Source organism: Peromyscus leucopus, chromosome 14, assembly GCF_004664715.2.
Source record: "Peromyscus leucopus breed LL Stock chromosome 14, UCI_PerLeu_2.1, whole genome shotgun sequence".
Taxonomy (NCBI): Eukaryota; Metazoa; Chordata; class Mammalia; order Rodentia; family Cricetidae; genus Peromyscus; species Peromyscus leucopus.
This window is the reverse complement of record NC_051075.1, coordinates 2,059,011-2,076,234: the sequence shown is the minus strand read 5'-3', so window position 1 is coordinate 2,076,234 and position 17,224 is coordinate 2,059,011. Positions and strand designations below refer to the sequence as shown.

Below are 17,224 nucleotides of genomic sequence, written 5' to 3'. Positions count from 1 at the left end.
TGTATGTTTTTGTTAGCTCTGTTTTATTTTTTTGGACAAAGTTACTTTAGTAATGATGCCACACTAACCTGAAATAGCAATCTGATCATGTAACCTGGTTTAAAAGGAGTCCACTGCTCTTCAGGTCTGTATTTAAGAAACAAAACAAAACACTTGCCAAATTTGGCATAAATGGCATGACTAATGCAGCCACAACTTTTTCTTTCTAGATTTAGCTGAACTATATTCTCTGCCAGGTACTGTTATGATTGTCACATTGTACTGTTTTTGAAACACACCAGTGTTTATGTCTTAGTTGTGTACATATTCCTCGGAGAATGCCCCATTCTCATTTTATTTTAAAGCTTCTACCTAATTCACTGTGGCAGAACCTATTATTCTCCTGGAATGCTACAGACATTAATCCATTCCGTATTAACTCTACCACTAGCATTTTCCTTGTGTATTTTGTTATGTAACGAAAACAAAATAGATAAAAAAGTATCTCAAAAATCAAGCTAAAGAAAACAAAACATATGAAACTTGCTCTAAATATACAATAGGCTTAAGGTACTAACATTAAAATGTACACAAACTACAGATGCATAGAGGGGCTTTGTGCAAAAATTTTTTCACTGATAAAGTTTATGTAGAAAAAACTTGGGCACGCCTGATATTTTCAGTAAATTATCTACCTATCCTACAGCCAGAGTCACAATTCTATCTCCTATTCATATACCTTGCTTATTCCCAGAATTCTCCTGGGAATACTGGCGTTCATCTCATTTACGGGTGCTGAAATAAAGCACTTCCAGTTGCAGGATCTTCACTGCTATTTAGTGTCACCGATAAACCAAAGTTATCTACCTAAATTTCTTCATGTTTAACATTTTGTTTTAAAAGGAATCAACTGAAATATTCAGAAACATACCTGGAACTATATTGCACGAGATTATTCCTATGTAAAGCCAATTACATTTACTGTTTTTACTAAGTCAAACACTGAGAATGCTGACATTTCAAGTTACTCTCATGAAACGAGCAATGAAGTCTGTATCAAAGTGCTTCTTACACCCTCTCTCCACCTCTACAGACAACCACACAAACCTCTGCTAACAGTTCCATAACCCTTCAGAATTTAGACTCCTCAGACATAGCTGAAATAGTTAGAAGTCTTTTCTGATTCTTAATCATTATGCTGAAAGCATTTTGTCATCTTTACTCTGAACATGTTTGAGTACAGAGCTGTAAATCTCCAAGGAATATAAACACACTTACTTTTAAATCATTTTCAGGGTCAGTGGCTCAGCTGCTTAAGATGCTGGCCACTACACCTCATGACCCGAATTCCATCACCAGGCCCCACAAGGTAGAAGGAGAACCAACTCCAGGATGTTATGCTCTGACCACATGTGATAAATAATAATACTTTTCAGACTTTTCAGTTATTTTTATGGCCTTTAGAGTAAATCAGCACCTTCACTGTTAATTTGGCTGGCTGGGTTGACATGAATATGTTTTATTACGGAGAACCAGGATTTGTTGCCACTTACAAGTTCTGAGTTAAGTAAAAATTGGTTTTCTTCATGTTTCAGGGTATTTGATGCAGGCTCAGTGTGGTTTTTTCCCCAGCATGGAGACTGGCCCGGTCTCAGTTGTTAGGTGGCTCTCTCTTTTCTAAAGTGTGTGCACTAACTTGTGCATGCCCATGTTGGGGGTCACAGGGCCAATGTGAGGTATGTTCTGTTGTTCTCCATTAGAATTTTTTTTTTTTAAATGCAGTGTTTTCACTGAACCTGAAACTTATTATTTCTGCTAGATTGGCTGGGCAGTGAGCCCCACCTGTCTCCATCACACAGTACTGAGATTACAGATGTGCACCTGTTGGGCATCTAAACTCAGGTCCTCAGTTTCTGCAGCAAGCACTTCCCACACTGAGCCAACTCCCCAGTCTCTCTCTACTTTCTGAAGTACTCATAGCTACGTCAAAAACAGAGGCTTTTACTCTATTCTGTTTCTGGGGTCCCCAACAATATTTTTCTTACAGTAAAACATTAATTAATCTCAGCCTGCAGACCCCTGAGAGTTCCCAAGACTCTTCCAGGAACCTACAAAGGTCAAAATTATTTTCGTAATAACACTAAGATATTATTAATTCTAGAACACTGACACTTGCACTGACTGAGCAAATGGATTGATGGGTAAAACTGCTGGGCTTTAGTAAAAATCAGCAGTACCAGCAGCTTGGGGGGAAAAATACTTAAGAATTTTTGATGGTTAGGCAGTGGTGGCCCATGCCTTTAATCCCAGCACTCAGAAGGCAGATGCAGGCAAATCTGAGTTTGAGGCCAGCCTGGTCTACAGAGTGAGTTCCAGGACAGCCAGGGCTACACAGAGAAACTCTGTCTCAAAAAGCCAAAATAAAAAAGTGTTTGATGAAGCAATAAAATTAAACCTGAGCCCTGAATCTTAATAGTTTAAGGAAAGTAGAAAACACAAAAGATTTTTTTTTTTTTTTTTTTTGCTTATCAAATTATTTAAACAAATGAGTTGTAACAGGAACTAGTTTTTACTTTTCTAATACCACCAATTCTCTCCGTATCCCCAAATACTGGTCAACTTTCATTACCTCATCAGACAACCACCCCACTCAGCCTACATTAATGTGGTTTCTGATTTTACTGAGACTGTTCTTGCTAATGCCATCAAGAGTCTCCTGATTACAAAAATAAGGACATGCTTTGGATCCACGGCATCTGACATTACTGAGCATTCTTTACTGGAAATTCTAACAGTGATGTCTAGATGTTTCTCTCCACCTTCCTAACCATTCCTTTCTTCTTTGCTGACCTGTATTCTCAACAGCTAGGTCTGTATGTCCCCCTGTAAATATAGGACACTGCCAACTTACATAATGTGAAGAGATCACTAACAATATATCCTTATTAACCATCCAAATATTTTTCTCTCAACTCAAGCCAGAAATATGCTAGTCATCACAAGAATGCTACTTCTATATATATTTTAACTTCTAGACATCTCCATCCTCACAACAACTGATTTTAGGCACACATAATTTCTAAAGCAGCAGGTCTCCCTCCATGTCTGGCCATTTGTACATTGTTTACAAATAAACAATGATTCACCTGAAGTCTGAGCTTAACTGGACACTATCCAATATACAACCTAAATTGATATTTTGTACACAAAGGGCCAGTTTTTCAAGCCTAACCTCAGAAGGAGCAAGGGCTTCGAAATCTACTTGTTATAATCATCTAGCGCTGTACTTTTGCCCAATATGTCCAGGTTCCAACCGAGTGTACTTACACAATGCTATGCTGCTTCAACTTTTCCTCCCACTGAACATAAGATCCTCTTGCCTAGAAAGCCAATCCGTATCCACCACCCGATGAGTGAGTATTCATCCTTCAAATGTTCTTCCATCTATAAGTCCTCCCTAAGATCCCTTCCTGTTTCATTTACTACACTAAACCAGTAGCTTTAGTACAGAATTTACCATATGGCGTCTTTATATACACCACTCCATCCCTGAATGATCATGAGAAAAAAGATCATTTATTCGTGTCTGTTTTGCCGGTGCTTAGCACAGTGCTGGAATACACCTACTCAAATATTTGTTGGGTAAATATTCACCACACCATTAACACAATGTAGTCTTACTACAAAATTACTGGCTGTGTAATAAAAAGCCTTCAAACTGAAAACAGCATCTCCTTAAGAAACTTAGATAATTTCAAAATACAAAAAAAAAATCACCCCTATTTTAAAATATTCAAGAAAAAGTTATAAACTGCCTCTTCATTTAACTGAAAAATCTAAATTATTAAACTGAATTGTAACCTTCAATGACACTAAATGTAAGGTTTTTTTCTTGATCTTTACATTTCTTTGATTTCTCTCCTATAATTTTTGCTTCTGGAATTAAAATATTCGCTTTCTTATAAACTTAGGTTTGTACTAAGTCAAGTGTCTTTTGCCAGTTGCAAGAAACCGGCATTTTCATAAAACTGGAGGCATACAGTGTAAATATAAAAAAATTAAGAGTATCATCGGAAAACGTGAAGTTGTTTTAAAACACATGTAGGACACTGCGAAGTTCTTAATTTTCCATCGTCAAAACGAATTGTGAAGGAGTTAAACGGTACTGGCCATAAAAACAACCTGGCTGCACACTGGGCAAACACATGCCAAGCGCTCAAAGTTAACATTGCTAACACCGGCACCGAACTACAGTGGGCCGCGCAGTGAAGGAAAATCGCAGTGCTGGGTGAACTAACTTCAAGTACCAAGGTCGAACTGGTAAGTCTCCTTTGATGTTAATGATTGTTTGCCGGAGAAGGGCTGAAGGCTGGCTTTCCAAGCAGGATGTTGCCAGAAGTAAGTAAAAACCACCTCGACGTCCACGGCTGGCGGGGTACTAAACAGGCCGAGCAGCGGGGCGCGCTCGGGGCCAGGCCCTGGCCTCCGCGTCCGTCCCGGACCACACTATTTTTAACCCAGCCTGGCAGGGCCCGCCTCGCCCGCGGAGGGCGCCGGCCTCGCCCGCGGGGGGCGCCGGCCTCGGGACGCTCGGTTTCGGTTGAACCGCAGCAGGAAGTCCTGGCTTCCTCTGCGGCTGCCGGAGGAGCCCGGGAGGAAAGCGAGCCGCTCCCACGCCTCCGCGGCCAGGGGCGGCCGGGCCGCGCCACGCGCACCGGCGACTCGACGGCGGCCGCCATCTGCGCCCCGCGGCCTTCCAGCGCGGGGCTCTGTCCGGCCGGGTCCCCGCCTCCCGCGGGCGCCCCGCGCTGGGCCGGGCGGGGTCCGCGTCGCCCGCTGCACTCACCCACTCCAGGACCTTGATGAAGCCGAGCGGCTCCTTGAGCGGGCTGAGGTTGATCTGGAAGGCGGACATCCTCTGAGGGAAGGAGGGAAGAGAGTCAGGACGCGGGGCGGAGGAGGGAGGCAGCGCTACCGGAGCAGCTCGGCGGCCAGGACGGGAAGGCGGGGCGGGGCCGGGGCTCCGGGGCGGGGCCGGGGGCGGGGCCGGCCCGCAGAGGGGCGGGGCGGAGGAGGGAGGCAGCGCTACCGGAGCAGCTCGGCGGCCAGGACGGGAAGGCGGGGCGGGGGCTCCGGGGCGGGGCGAGGGCGGGGCCGGCCTGCAGAGGGGCGGGGCGGAGGAGGGAGGCAGCGCTACCGGAGCAGCTCGGCGGCCAGGACGGGAAGGCGGGGCGGGGCCGGGGCTCCGGGGCGGGGCCGGGGCGGGGCCGGCCCGCAGAGGGGCGGGGCGGAGGAGCAGCTCGGTGGCCAAGACGGGAAGGCGGGGCGGGGCCGGGGCTCCGGGGCGGGGCCGGGGGCGCGGCCAGCCCGCAGAGGGGCGGGGCGGTGGCGGTTGAGCGTCACTGAGGAGCCGAGCGGGCGAGCCGGGAAAGCGAGGCCGAGGGGCGGCTCGAAGGAAGGGCTGGCTCCTCCCCCGGCCGCACCTGACTCAGCCGGCTGAACCGCTGGCGCACTAAGTAAGCATTGGAAGCCATGCGTGCGCCGCGCCCCGGCCCTGAAGCCCAGGCCCTGGCGCTTTCTCCACCGCGCACGCGCTCCCTAGGCCCCAGACTCCCTTCCGGCCTTCGCCGGCGCGCGGGGGGTGCGGTGGGGTTCCTGCGCCTGCGCAGCGCGGGCCGCGGCCCCGGCGTTCTCGTTGCTATGCCCTTTTGTGGCTGTCGCGACCCGCCCCGGCAACGCCCTCCTGTCTCAGTGCCTTCTCGGTGCTCTCGGCTTTGGGACCCATTAATGAAGTGTGAACGCAGATAACGCCTCGCGTCAAAGCTCGTGAGAAGGGCCCCGAAAATGAGTTATTGCGAAACAGCAGATGTCTGGCGAACCTGCCTGTGTAAGGGCACTTGAAAGTATGATTCACCAAACATTTCTGCGGGCATTGCTTTTAAAAGTTGTTGGAGCCAGAGTAGGAGAAGGCATGGCTCGGCAGGTACCACGGGGCAACCCGTCTCCTATCCCAGTCTGGCGAGGCCCGCACTGGGGGCAGGTTTTGTTTGCTTTTGTAAAGGTAACTCTTCTTTCATGATTTACATGAATGTCTGGCTTCCTCAGTCCCCTGAGTTTTGGAGAGCTGGAATAGTGGCCTGTTTTCATGCATGGTAAGACGAGAGCCCCCCAGGACCGGCTTCCACGTACGTACGTGTATTTACTAAATGTCCTTGAATTATTCCATCAGAATTGAACTCGACTCGTGGGCATTTGCTACCAAGCTAACACTTCCTCCTCCCTCCCTCTTATTTCGGTGAATTCCACTCCTCGAGCCTTTTTAAAAGTCTTTTCTGCCGAGGCCTGCTGGATAGGCACCCAGGAGTGGATTATTTAGCTTTTGCTTCAAATAACAAATATCCAAAGTAGACTCAACGTAATTTCAAAATCAGATAGATGCTAACAGAATGGAAGGGCGCACACCTTGCACCTTCACAGTGCTGAGAGGTTCAGGATAATTTGTACCCGTACCCGTGGTTCGTTAGTCCTGTCACCAGCCAGCGGGCTGAGGTGCGTCTGAGTGCAGACGCGGATAGGAATTGTGAGCAGGCAGGGAGCAGGCGGCTGGTGAGGTGCAGCTTTCCTTTCCTGGCCTTAGGCAGCAGTGACTGGTGGCTGTACCCAAGCAGGAGCTGGCACCCTCTAGTGCTCAGTCCTCAGCTTACCCTGTAGTAGTGGTGTTAAGTCTAGGACGCTGAGTTTCTCAGCCCTTGGCCGCTCTTGGCCCAGCGTGAGACCTTGGGCCCTGAAGGCTTCACAGGTCTCTGGAACTCTTGTGGTGACCAGGGCCTGCCCTTTCTCTTCTCTGGCCCTTACAACATTTTATCCTTTGCTCTTGGCCCTCCGCCTTTTCTTTTTCTACCCCCTCAGCCTTTCTTCTTCCTGCCTGATGTGTCTTGAACTTGAACGTCTCAGCTGCTCAGGCTCTCACGTAGCTGGCTATTAACCCCTTCAGTGACTCAGTCACCTGGACTGCTACACCTCTGCCACCGTAGGTAGACACAGGGTGCCTGCTGCTGCTGCTGCTGCTGCTGCTGCTGCTGCTGCTGCTGCTGCTGCTGGGGTCGTCATGCAGCCACTGCTTCTGTCTCTGTGTCACCACCTTACCCTGCACCTCTGGAAGGTCAGGGCCACTTGAGAGAGGAGTTAACACACTGCAGTAGCTCTGACTCAGCTAACCGAGTGAGCCTGAACATCCTTCTTATGCAGCCCGAGGACTGTGTCCTCCAGTCCAGCCAGTTTGGACCAACCACAAGTGCTTGTTTTAAATAAAGCATACCCATCACTTTGGGCCAGTCACAGGTTTGTCTCTTAGTACCAGTCAAGTGGGCTCTTCTCTAGACCCCCGAGGAATTTCTCCCTGTCTGGTAGGGATGATTGCAGGACCATCTAGAGTTCACTGAGGCTTGAGGTAGCAAAAAATCTGATATCAGCTGTTTCAAACAGCCCTGCTGTGTGCCTCCAAGAACCAGAGCAATCAGCTGCAATCTTTGCATACTTTGTCCATGTTCAAGATGGCCTGTGCTGGCATGAGAGTAGCTCTGCTGGTTATAAAACAGACACTTGTTCTGATGAAGGGAGCCAAAGGGCTCCATTCTCAGTGTCTATGTTCATTTATAGGAGAATGAACATGGGAAGGAATATTTTAAAATATAAACTTAATGAATGTATTTGTATAAGCATTTTAGTGGTTCCTATATCTGTCTTAGTCCCAGCTCTTCAGGTTTAGGAAGGATGATCATTTGAGTCCAGTCTAGCCTGGGTTATATAGACAGACCCTGTTTCTTACTTGCTTTTGAGACAGGATCTCACTATGTTTTTGCTCTGGCTGGCCTTGAATGCAGAGGTCCACCTGCCTCTGCCTCCTAAGTGCTGGGATTAAAGGTGTGCACCACCAGCCCTGGCTATTTTTTTATTAATTTATTGCATAAACTAGTAAAGTCAGTTTTTTGCACTTCTCTGGGTTTTTTTTGTTGTTGTTTGTTTTTGTTTTTTTGTTGCAATTGTTTGTTTTTTCCGCTTACTATAGTCTCAGGAATTAAGATCTGCTGGGCCTTAATCAACTTGTGAGCTGTAATTATATTTCCTCTCTCCTACTTTTGTCTCCTTTCTCTCCTGCTTATTCAAACCCACCAGAGGAAGATCTTATTACGGCTTCTTAGGAGATCTATAATGCTAGAATGTAATCCTTGAATTTTAAGAAGGTCCCTTTATTGGTCCTATGCCATTAGTTTTTAAATATAGAGACCACATAGGGTGGGCAGAACCGCCAGATCACTTGTCAGGATTCATTTACAGGATCTCACTGAACAGAACCACAATGAAGCATAAGCCTCCAGTCACATATGGCCTGGTACTGCTTGCTGCCTGGGACAGAGTTGACAGTGATAACTGAGTGGTTAAAAAGGTAGCTGTAGGAGTCTTTGAACGCTCCCACAGCAGAAGTGGTAAGCAAAGCATTTTGCTGAGAACCTCACTGTTCAGAGTCCGGGAGGACTGCTGCAGACGCTGGTGACGACACTGGCTGCAACTGCATTTCCTCAGACCAGAGGGAAGGCCAGGAACGCTGTGCACAGCGCATTCCTCTTCATTTAATTTTTAAAAGAGATTTATTTCTCTTATGTATTTGTATTATATGAGCCTGCATTGTATATGTATGTGTACCACATGAGCTCATGATCCGGTGGAAACCAGAAGAGGGTGTCAAAAGTTAGATCCCTTGGAACTGAGGATACAGATGGCTGTGAGCTGCCATATGGGTTCTAAGAACCAAACCTAGGTCTCTCGCATGAGCAGTAAGAACTCTTAACTACTGGCCCAGTTCTCCTTTAAGAGGGCAGTTATAGAAATAATGCTTGTAATGCCGAATTCCCCCCTCTAAAGTAGTGTCATAGATCTATATAGATGCTAAATACCTTGTCACTGTTTTGCTTTCTCTACGCTGTTTACAAAACATTTGCTAGATGGTGACACTGGGATTTAGAGGTGTTCAGAGGCCGGAAAGGATGGTACATTTAGACGGAAATTGTATCATTGGGTAGCTAGAATATACTTTTGTTTTTCTTGATGGGTATACAGAATTTCTGGTACCTTACTGGCAAAATGAATCTTTGTAATTAATTCCCAACTAATACTTTTTTTCCTAAAAAAGTATTTTATGTAAATGGATGTTTCCCTGTCCCAACCTCCCAGTTCCAAATAATCACTCAGGATTATATTAATTACAAATGCTCGGCCGATAGCTCAGGCTTCTTACTAGTTAACTCTTACATTTAAATTAACCCATTTCTATTAATCTATGTATTGCCACGTGGCTCGTGGCTTATTCCCTCTTTTTCTTTTTCTTTTCTTTTTTCTTTTTTTTTTTTTTTACATGTCCTGCTTCCTCAGTGGCTGGCTGGCTGGTGTCTCCTGACTCTGTCCTCCTTCTTCCCATCATTCTCAGTTTGGCTTTCCTGCTTACCTTCCTGCCCAGCTACCAGCCTGTCAGCTTTTTATTGACCAATGAAGAGTAAGACATATTCATAGTGTAGAAAAGGATTGTTCCACAGCAGCTTTGAATGCATTAACATCAAGTTCAAAACCCACCCGAGTTTTGTTTATGTATACAAATACTTTTTCCTTTAGTGGATTCCACAATAATTTTAGAAAAATAACTGCATGCATTTAATTGTTTTATGTCAGCTTGGATAGTTTTATGTCAGCTTGACACAAGCTGGAGTCATTTGGAAAAGAAACCTCAGTTAAGAAGCTAGATTGGCCTAAGAACAAGCCTATGGTGTATTTTCTTTTCTTTTTGGGGGCTTGGGATGAAGAATGAGACAGGGTCTCCTGGAACTCAGGATATGTAGCCCAGGCTGCCTCACACTTACAGAGATCCTCCTGCCTCTGCCTCCCGAGTTCTGGGATTAAAGATGTGCTCCACTATTCCTGATTTCTGTTTTCTTGATTGTGCTTCCTATTGGCAGTGCCATCCCAGGGCTGGCAGTCCTGGGTACTGTAAGAAAGCAAGCAGAGCAAGCCATGAGCAGGCCAGGATAAGCAGCACTCCTCCATGGCCGCTACATCAGCTCCTGCCTCCAGGTTTCTGCCATTTGACATCCTGTCCTGACTTCCTCTAATGATAAACTATACTGTAGAACTGTAAGTGAAATAAACCTTTTCCTCTCATAGTTGATTTTGGTCATGGTGTGTTCTCCCAGCAATACAAACCCTAACTGAGGCAACTTGGTAAATCTCAAAATAATTAAATTAAAGCCTTTTTAAAATAAACTTGCAATTTTAAATTTACATTTTAATTTGTAAAATTTAATATTTCTTTTAGATTTATTTTGTTTGATTTTGTTTGTGTGAGTGTTTTGCCTGGATGAATGCTTGGTGACCATGCAGGTCAGAAGAGGGTGTCAGATCCCTTGGAACTGGAGTTACAGATGGTGGTGAACTTACATGTGGAAGCTGGGAGCCCAGCCCAGGCCCCCTGCAAGAGCACTAAGTGCTCTTACCACAGAGCCATTTCTCCAGCTCCATAAACTTTCCATTTTAAAGTAATAGTTGGCATACAGAAAAGTTTCAAAATACAGTTCTATATACTTTTTAACCAGTTTTCTCTAATGTTAACACTTTCTATAACCACCATACATTTGTCAAAAAAGTGTTTTTAATTAGCTGAGCATGGTGGCACACCTGCACTCCAAATACTTGGGAGATGGAGATAGGAAGATTAGGAGTTCAGTGTCAGCCTGTACTACAGGAGATTCTGTCTCAGGAAAAAATTAATTAAAAATAAATTTAATATTGATATATTATTGTTGACTAAACTATAATTTCTATAAACTATAATTATAAACTATAATTATAAACTATAAATAAACTATAATTAAACTATAATTAAACTATAATTATAAACTATAATTTCTATTAAATTTCTATTAAACCCCATCAGTAGTCCACTAATGTTCTTTTACTGCTCTGATCAACCCAGGAAACTACATTTAATCTTAGGAGATTTTTTTTAAAGGTATGTTCAGTAGTGTAGGGAAGTGTGTAAGACAAAATTATTTTCCATTCTGTTGCAAAGAAAACAACACGGGAAGTGCACGGGAAGAATGCAGTGCATGGCAGATTACCTTCACCCCCGGTAGCCATCAGCTAACGGACTTTAACTTGCTGAGTAGTCTAGGTTGGCCTTGAACTGCCGATCTTCCTGCCTTCGCTTCCCAGCACCGACCCTTCTTGGACCTCTGTTTCTGGTTCCAATATTGTGTTTATGATCTGTTTCTCCATTTTGACATATGCTCGCACAGCCTTGCCCCTTTCTGCCCCTCCCCCAATCTTTAGTCTAATTGTGGGCCTCTGGTGAGTCCTTTAAGTTTCTTCAGTCCTCTAGAACAGTGGTGCAATTGAGTGGTTAAGCTAAACTCTGTCTGTCATGCCTGTCAGTGGGAGCTTAGAGGCTTTCATGGCCTCATTCCTACTTGACAGAAAGGAAGTGAGAGTTGTAGTAAGGTTTGAATTTCATAATCAGAGGTCAGTTAAAGGAGTGTGTGAGAGGGTTGCTGGTGGGATGGCTCAGTGACAGCCAGATAGCCTGAGTTAGAGCTCTGGAACCAAGTGCTAGAAGAAGAAAACAGCTCCCAGAGGCTGTCTTCTGACCTCCACAGGACCGTGGCACTTGAGCCCCTCCCCAAATAAATAAATACGATGATGATGATGATGATGATGATAAAGGAGTTCCTGGTACTGCAAAAGAACTGAGCAAATGTAGCCTCTTACTGTCACTGTGTCCCAGAAAGAGTAGGTGTATCAATGTGCAAATTGGATAGCCAAAAAGCAACAAAGACTTAGTGTTAAAACAAAAAGCTATGTGAGGAGATTATACTTTATTAGGCAGAGGGATTATACTTTATTAGGCAGAGGGAGTTATAAAGAAGACTCTTCTTTTGATGAGAGAAATATAAAACTTGAGACTAGAATTTTAGAAAGCAAAGAAAATAAAATTCCATGACTGAACATCACACAAGCAAAGTCATTCTGATCGTTTCTGTGTGGATCCAGTTCTATCCCTTCTGTTTGTGTTGGAATTGAGCTTAGTTCTCAGCACGTTTCAAGCTGGGATTATACTGAAACAATGAATAAGTAGGAGGACTGTTCTAATTTGTAGGTGCTAATTTTATAATCACAAATATTAAAGTTTCTAAAGAGAAAGGGTTTATTGTATAAATAAAAGTTGACTTTTGTATAGTATTATTTTACACATTTTGGAGAACTTTTAGTCATGTTTCATGTGACACTTGAGTTAAAAAAAAAGGATAAGAATTATGATTCATGTCTTGATGATCTGGAAACCAAGGCTCAAAGGGAAGAAAGAATCTTAGAAAAGGATTCACACAAGAAGTGACTGGCACTAAAGACTTATCAGAGATGTGCAGGGCTTCCCTAGGTAGGAGGCCATGATAGAGCATAGTGATTAAAAGAGGAACATCTTATACAGGGTCAGAGTCGTCCATGTGTGGCAGGCGGGGATAGGGAACATTGTTAGAGGACTAGCCGTACACACCAGTGTACATGTCTGCAGTGTTAACTCGACAGAAGGTTAGGTTCTAACAATGCTGGGTAACATGGGGAGCTCTTAGTTTAGAAGATCACTGGGACAGGAGTATAGAACATGAAAGGGAAAGATCCTTAGTTGGTATGTGCACAGTAACTAGAGTGTTCTAAATCTGTTGGTAAAGAGCTCTCAGGCCCCATGTGGTAAGAATGGCCAAGAGCAGACAGCCAAGTTAGCAGCAGCAGCATGATATTACACACACCAAAAGCATGAGGTTGAAATGCATAAACCATTGGGTCCTGACTGGATTTGTCACTTGTGCAGGCTTTCCCAGAACATTACTATTTAATTTTCTTTGGCTTACATTGTCTATGTAATGAGGGTATTTGTTTCCCACCAATTTTGCATATATCAATTAACACCGATTGAATATTTCTGATAATAAATCAGGACCAGAGAATGAAGACAAATGTCTAGGCTGCTCCCAGAGTCATTCTTCAGGGCAGTGAGCTCAGCAGGCTGCCTGCACTGGTAAGATGCAACAGTATGAAGAGTGTAGAAACCAGTTTGAAGCAACTTATCTGAGAAATCATTACTAGAGGACTTCCACATTTTATTCTCTTTAGACAGTATCGCCCCTGAAGGCTTCAACAGAGTTTTAAAGTTTAATATTGCACTATATGGAAGGCTTTCTCTGAAATTAGGTGAGAAGCAGCATGAACCAGTTTTTAAGAATGGTTTGCTTCTCCTGTTTGCCATTCCACAGAGAACCGGGTTCCTGTCAGGGAGAACACGGAGTGTAATAGCTTTCCAGGACAGTGAATTGGGTGGACAAAGTCCTTTGTTTTAGGCCTGTGGGACAGAATAGCCTTAGGATCCCGACTTCTGTGTCTGCAGATGGGACTGGAGAATAGCCTGCCCTCCTGATTCTGACTCTGTAGAATTTGTATTAGAATCACCATGATCTTCAGAATGGTATCACAGCATTTACTAAGAATAGACCACCAAAAGTGATCACTTTCCATGTTGGCTTCTTCAGCCACAGATGTCTATAATAGCAGCAGCAGCAGCAGAATCCTCTTGGAACATGTGAAGAGGGGACATACAGAAATGACAATGTGGAAACTTGCCAGGAAAATACAAATACCAATGACAGAATACAATGGAAGTTTGTATGTAATTGCTTTAGGCAGCCGAAGAAAATACTCCACATACTAGCTGGGTTTCTAGAAAACTAATTATAAATCAATTAGATTTAACTATGAATGTGCTTGAGGAGATGGCCATTTAAAGGAACCCTCAGGGTAACCTGCTCTGATCAGTTGTTGTGTTTGTAGCTGTGCGTCTTTTACACTTCAACCTTTTGCTTTTTTGTGTGGTGTTTAAGGTATAGCCCAGGGCATCTCCATGCTAATCATGTGCTCTACAATTTTGAGGCAGGGTTCCAGTGTGGCCTAGCCTGGCCTTAAACTCACAGTCTTCTTGTTTTAGTTTCCTGAGTGCTCTGATTACAGCGTTTGAAACCACACTTGGCAGCCTCCCCACAGTCTACCTTTAAAGTAATAATCATTTGTAATTTTCTTATAAGCTAAGTGAATTGGTCTTCAGTTTTTTAAGCAGTTTGTTTGGTTTGTATTATTTTCCCTTGGATAGAAAGCAGGGTTTTCATTCTTTGTATTTAAACTTCTCTGGGTTCTTGTTTCTCTTCACTGTTGTTTTCAGTCTTCTAACATGACCTTAACTTTATGATCAGAGCAGGTGAGCATCTTTATGATGAAGCCTGGAAGAATAAGGAAAGGTTGGAGCACCCCACCACCCATCTGTGGCAATTCTCTCTCTCTCTCTCTCTCTCTCTCTCTCTCTCTCTCTCTCTCTCTCTCTCTCTCTCTCTCTCTGTGTGTGTGTGTGTGTCTGTCTGTCTGTCTCTGTCACCATCTCTCTCCTCACTGTCTCTCTCCCTTCCTTCATACATCCATTTATTATCTATCTATTGTACTGTATTGTCACTTAAACCCTGAAATGCCATCATAGGCTAACAGTCCCATGTTTTAAAATACAAACACCTTGGAGGTTTATTACATTAAATGGTCTATTACAGTATGACAGGAAACCATATGTTTTTTTGTTTGTTTGTTTGTTTGGTTGGTTGGGTTTTTTTTTGGCAGCGAGACTAATGGAAGTTTTCATGTGAGTGAACAAAGAGTCTGAGGTAGAATCTTAGAGTCTGGGACACAATCCAAGGAAGGTAGGTTTAACTACGGGGCGAAGCTTTGGGCTGCCATGAAACGACATGAGAGCTGCTGAATTCCTAGGAACTTGGTAGAGTTTGTTCGGTGCTGAGGAAGGAAAGCAGCAAAACTAAGGCAAACTTAGCACAGGCAGTGAGAGTGGTTGCCGGCCGTCTGTGAAGAGACCGGGTGCCCCAGACCTGCTTTGCAGTCTTTACAACCATTCATGCACATCAGGCGCCACAAGCCCTGATTGTACAAGGAGAAACACAACATCATCCTTGCTCTCCAAGAGTTTACATCCAAAAGGAAGAAGTGGGCCAATAATAATAAAAACAACGAAAACATTGTCAAGTAGTGATGACCACAAGGGAGAATAGAAAACACTGTTTCCTGATCTATAATTTGATCATCCTCAACAAATCTGTGGTAAAACAGTTGAATTAATGAGGGCTGCAGTCTTCACAATGTATATGATCCAATGCTATGACGTGGGAGGTTCTTAGGAATAATCCTGTGACTTTTCAGGCCCTTTGAAATTCTACGGACTCTACGTCCTCCACATGGAGCTGCCTGTGTGGTTTGATTTTTGAGACCTAACTTCCGTTTGTCATTCTCGACCTAGCACCATGCCTATGCTTCTGCTACATTTTCCAATATTTCAGCATCAAGAACTCTAGGTAAAAGAAAGAAAAGTAGTCGGTTATGGAGCAGCTAGTGACAAGGAGGGAGAGGCAGAAGGAATATGACCAGGCCCTGGGAAAAAAAATTAACAAGAAAACGAATTGGAAAGCTTCATCAGCTGTTGATCAATAACTCAAGAGAGGGGGAAGTCCAAAATGGCTCCCAAGCTAAGAGTGAAGTGCTATTATCTGAGCTTCTAGGGTTAAAGCCTGGGCTCTGGAGACTCGGCCACCAGTTGTCTCCAATATGCTATCTAAAAAGACAAGTAATTCGGAAAATAGAGAAAGGGGATTCTTTAATGTGGCCACACTGAAAAGAGGAACAAAGAAAGAGGTTCTCTGACACATCCAACATCTAGTTGATCCTCAGACTCTTGACCGAAGGTTTAGATGTAAATAAGGGCAAGAGGTATGGGGAACTAAGTGGTCCTGGTCAAGGTGTGGCTCCTCCCATTACTAACCCATCCCTGATTGTGTCTATCCTAATGGCATCTCATATGTTGTCAGAACTACATAAAAGGCTTACATGGGGAGGCAAGTTTGTCCTCTGGCTGGTACAATAGCTTCAGCCTACTACAAGTTTCCTGGGGAAATTTGAATTATTTGAAGTTTTGATAGCATAATGTCTCTCTTTAAAATACTCCTCTCTTGCCAGGATGGCTAAAGTGTGGGAAGCCAGTACACAAAACTGTAAATTATGCCCTTAAGATGTGATGCTATTTGGTGTTAAGGAATAGTGCATATGTACTGTGATAGGCTGAAAACACTGCCCCAAACATCCTTTTATGAAAGCATGTAATTACTAAGCCTTACAAGATGAAGTCAGATAGATAACAGTTTTTGTTTGTTTTATTGGATTTGAGGTCCATTTATTGAGTATTGGCCTCCTTATATAGTCCAGGCTGGCCTTGAACTCAGGATCTTGCTTTATTTCCCTAGTGCTAGGATTGCAAGCAAATGATACCACACTTGGTGTGACTTGTATCTATTAAAATGATATTTATACTAGAAATAGAATACTGAAAATCAGTATAAAATATGTTTTGGCTTATACCTGCTAGCGAAAAGAGAAATAAAGGAAGATAAGACTGTGTTCTCCGGTCTCTTAGTAGCACAGTTTTATGTCTGCCCAGCATCCCTTTGAGGGCAATATATTCCCTTCTCCTCACATCCCAAAGTATTCCTACTTGTGTGATCTGACTTAGGCTTGAATATGTGGTATGCTCAGTTCATCTGCATATTTTGTCCCACTAGGAACACTGGTTTATGGAAGGTTATGTAAATGAGTTGAGCTGACAGAAATATTTGGAGTTTTATTAGCTCTTCAGAAAAGTACCCTTTTCTGTGGGCTCATGGTCAATCTCTAGAGGTCTGAAACAGCTAGAAGCAATCTTGCTGCTTATAAGAGGAGCCAACTTGGAGATGAAGCCAAGTAGAGGTCAGCAGTACTGGAAAGGATAAGGGCTGAGTGAGGAAAGGCTCTCCACAGACACTTTTATCCATTGTAAGAGAGCTTTGTTTGGAGGACAGGGCACCAGCTTTTGGAAAAGGTGAATGTGTCTGTGACTCACCAAAGAATGAATGTCCTAGTCAGGGGAGCCTGAGCTTCTCAGAACATTTACAGTGATAGTAGACCGATCCTGGGGGGCGGGGGGAGGGGAAGGCTTGAAATGATGTACCTTTGATTAACTTCAAGATTGGTATATGCCTGTCCATCTTTCTGAAGCCTTCTTGTGTTTTCTAATGTT

General features: G+C 44.0%; 1 protein-coding gene and 1 long non-coding RNA gene across 4 annotated transcripts in view; one reads left to right on the top strand and one right to left on the bottom strand.

Moving 5' to 3' along the window:
* The window catches only part of Sypl1 (synaptophysin like 1), a 31,484-nt gene extending 25,923 nt beyond the window's left edge, over positions 1 to 5,561 (bottom strand). Inside the window, exons 1-2 of one of the 2 annotated variants that reach the window (XM_028878473.2) lie at positions 5,463 to 5,561; positions 4,826 to 4,897 (exon numbers count right to left, since the gene is read on the bottom strand). In XM_028878473.2, coding sequence (XP_028734306.1) covers positions 4,826 to 4,897; positions 5,463 to 5,513 — 123 coding nt within the window. In that variant the 5' untranslated portion in view covers positions 5,514 to 5,561. Of the gene's footprint in view, positions 1 to 4,825; positions 4,996 to 5,462 lie in introns of those variants that run through there. The other variant, XM_037210491.1, reaches the window with a different exon arrangement.
* A 73-nt stretch (positions 5,562 to 5,634) lies between these two features.
* LOC114699405 lies at positions 5,635 to 10,193 on the top strand. 2 transcript variants are annotated; one of them, XR_003735522.2, is made up of 2 exons: positions 5,635 to 5,866; positions 9,987 to 10,193. It is a non-coding gene; the product is annotated as an uncharacterized LOC114699405 (long non-coding RNA). The 2 variants fall into 2 exon arrangements; XR_003735520.2 differs by having other exon boundaries at positions 5,635 to 5,882.
* The last annotated feature ends 7,031 nt before the right edge of the window (positions 10,194 to 17,224 follow it).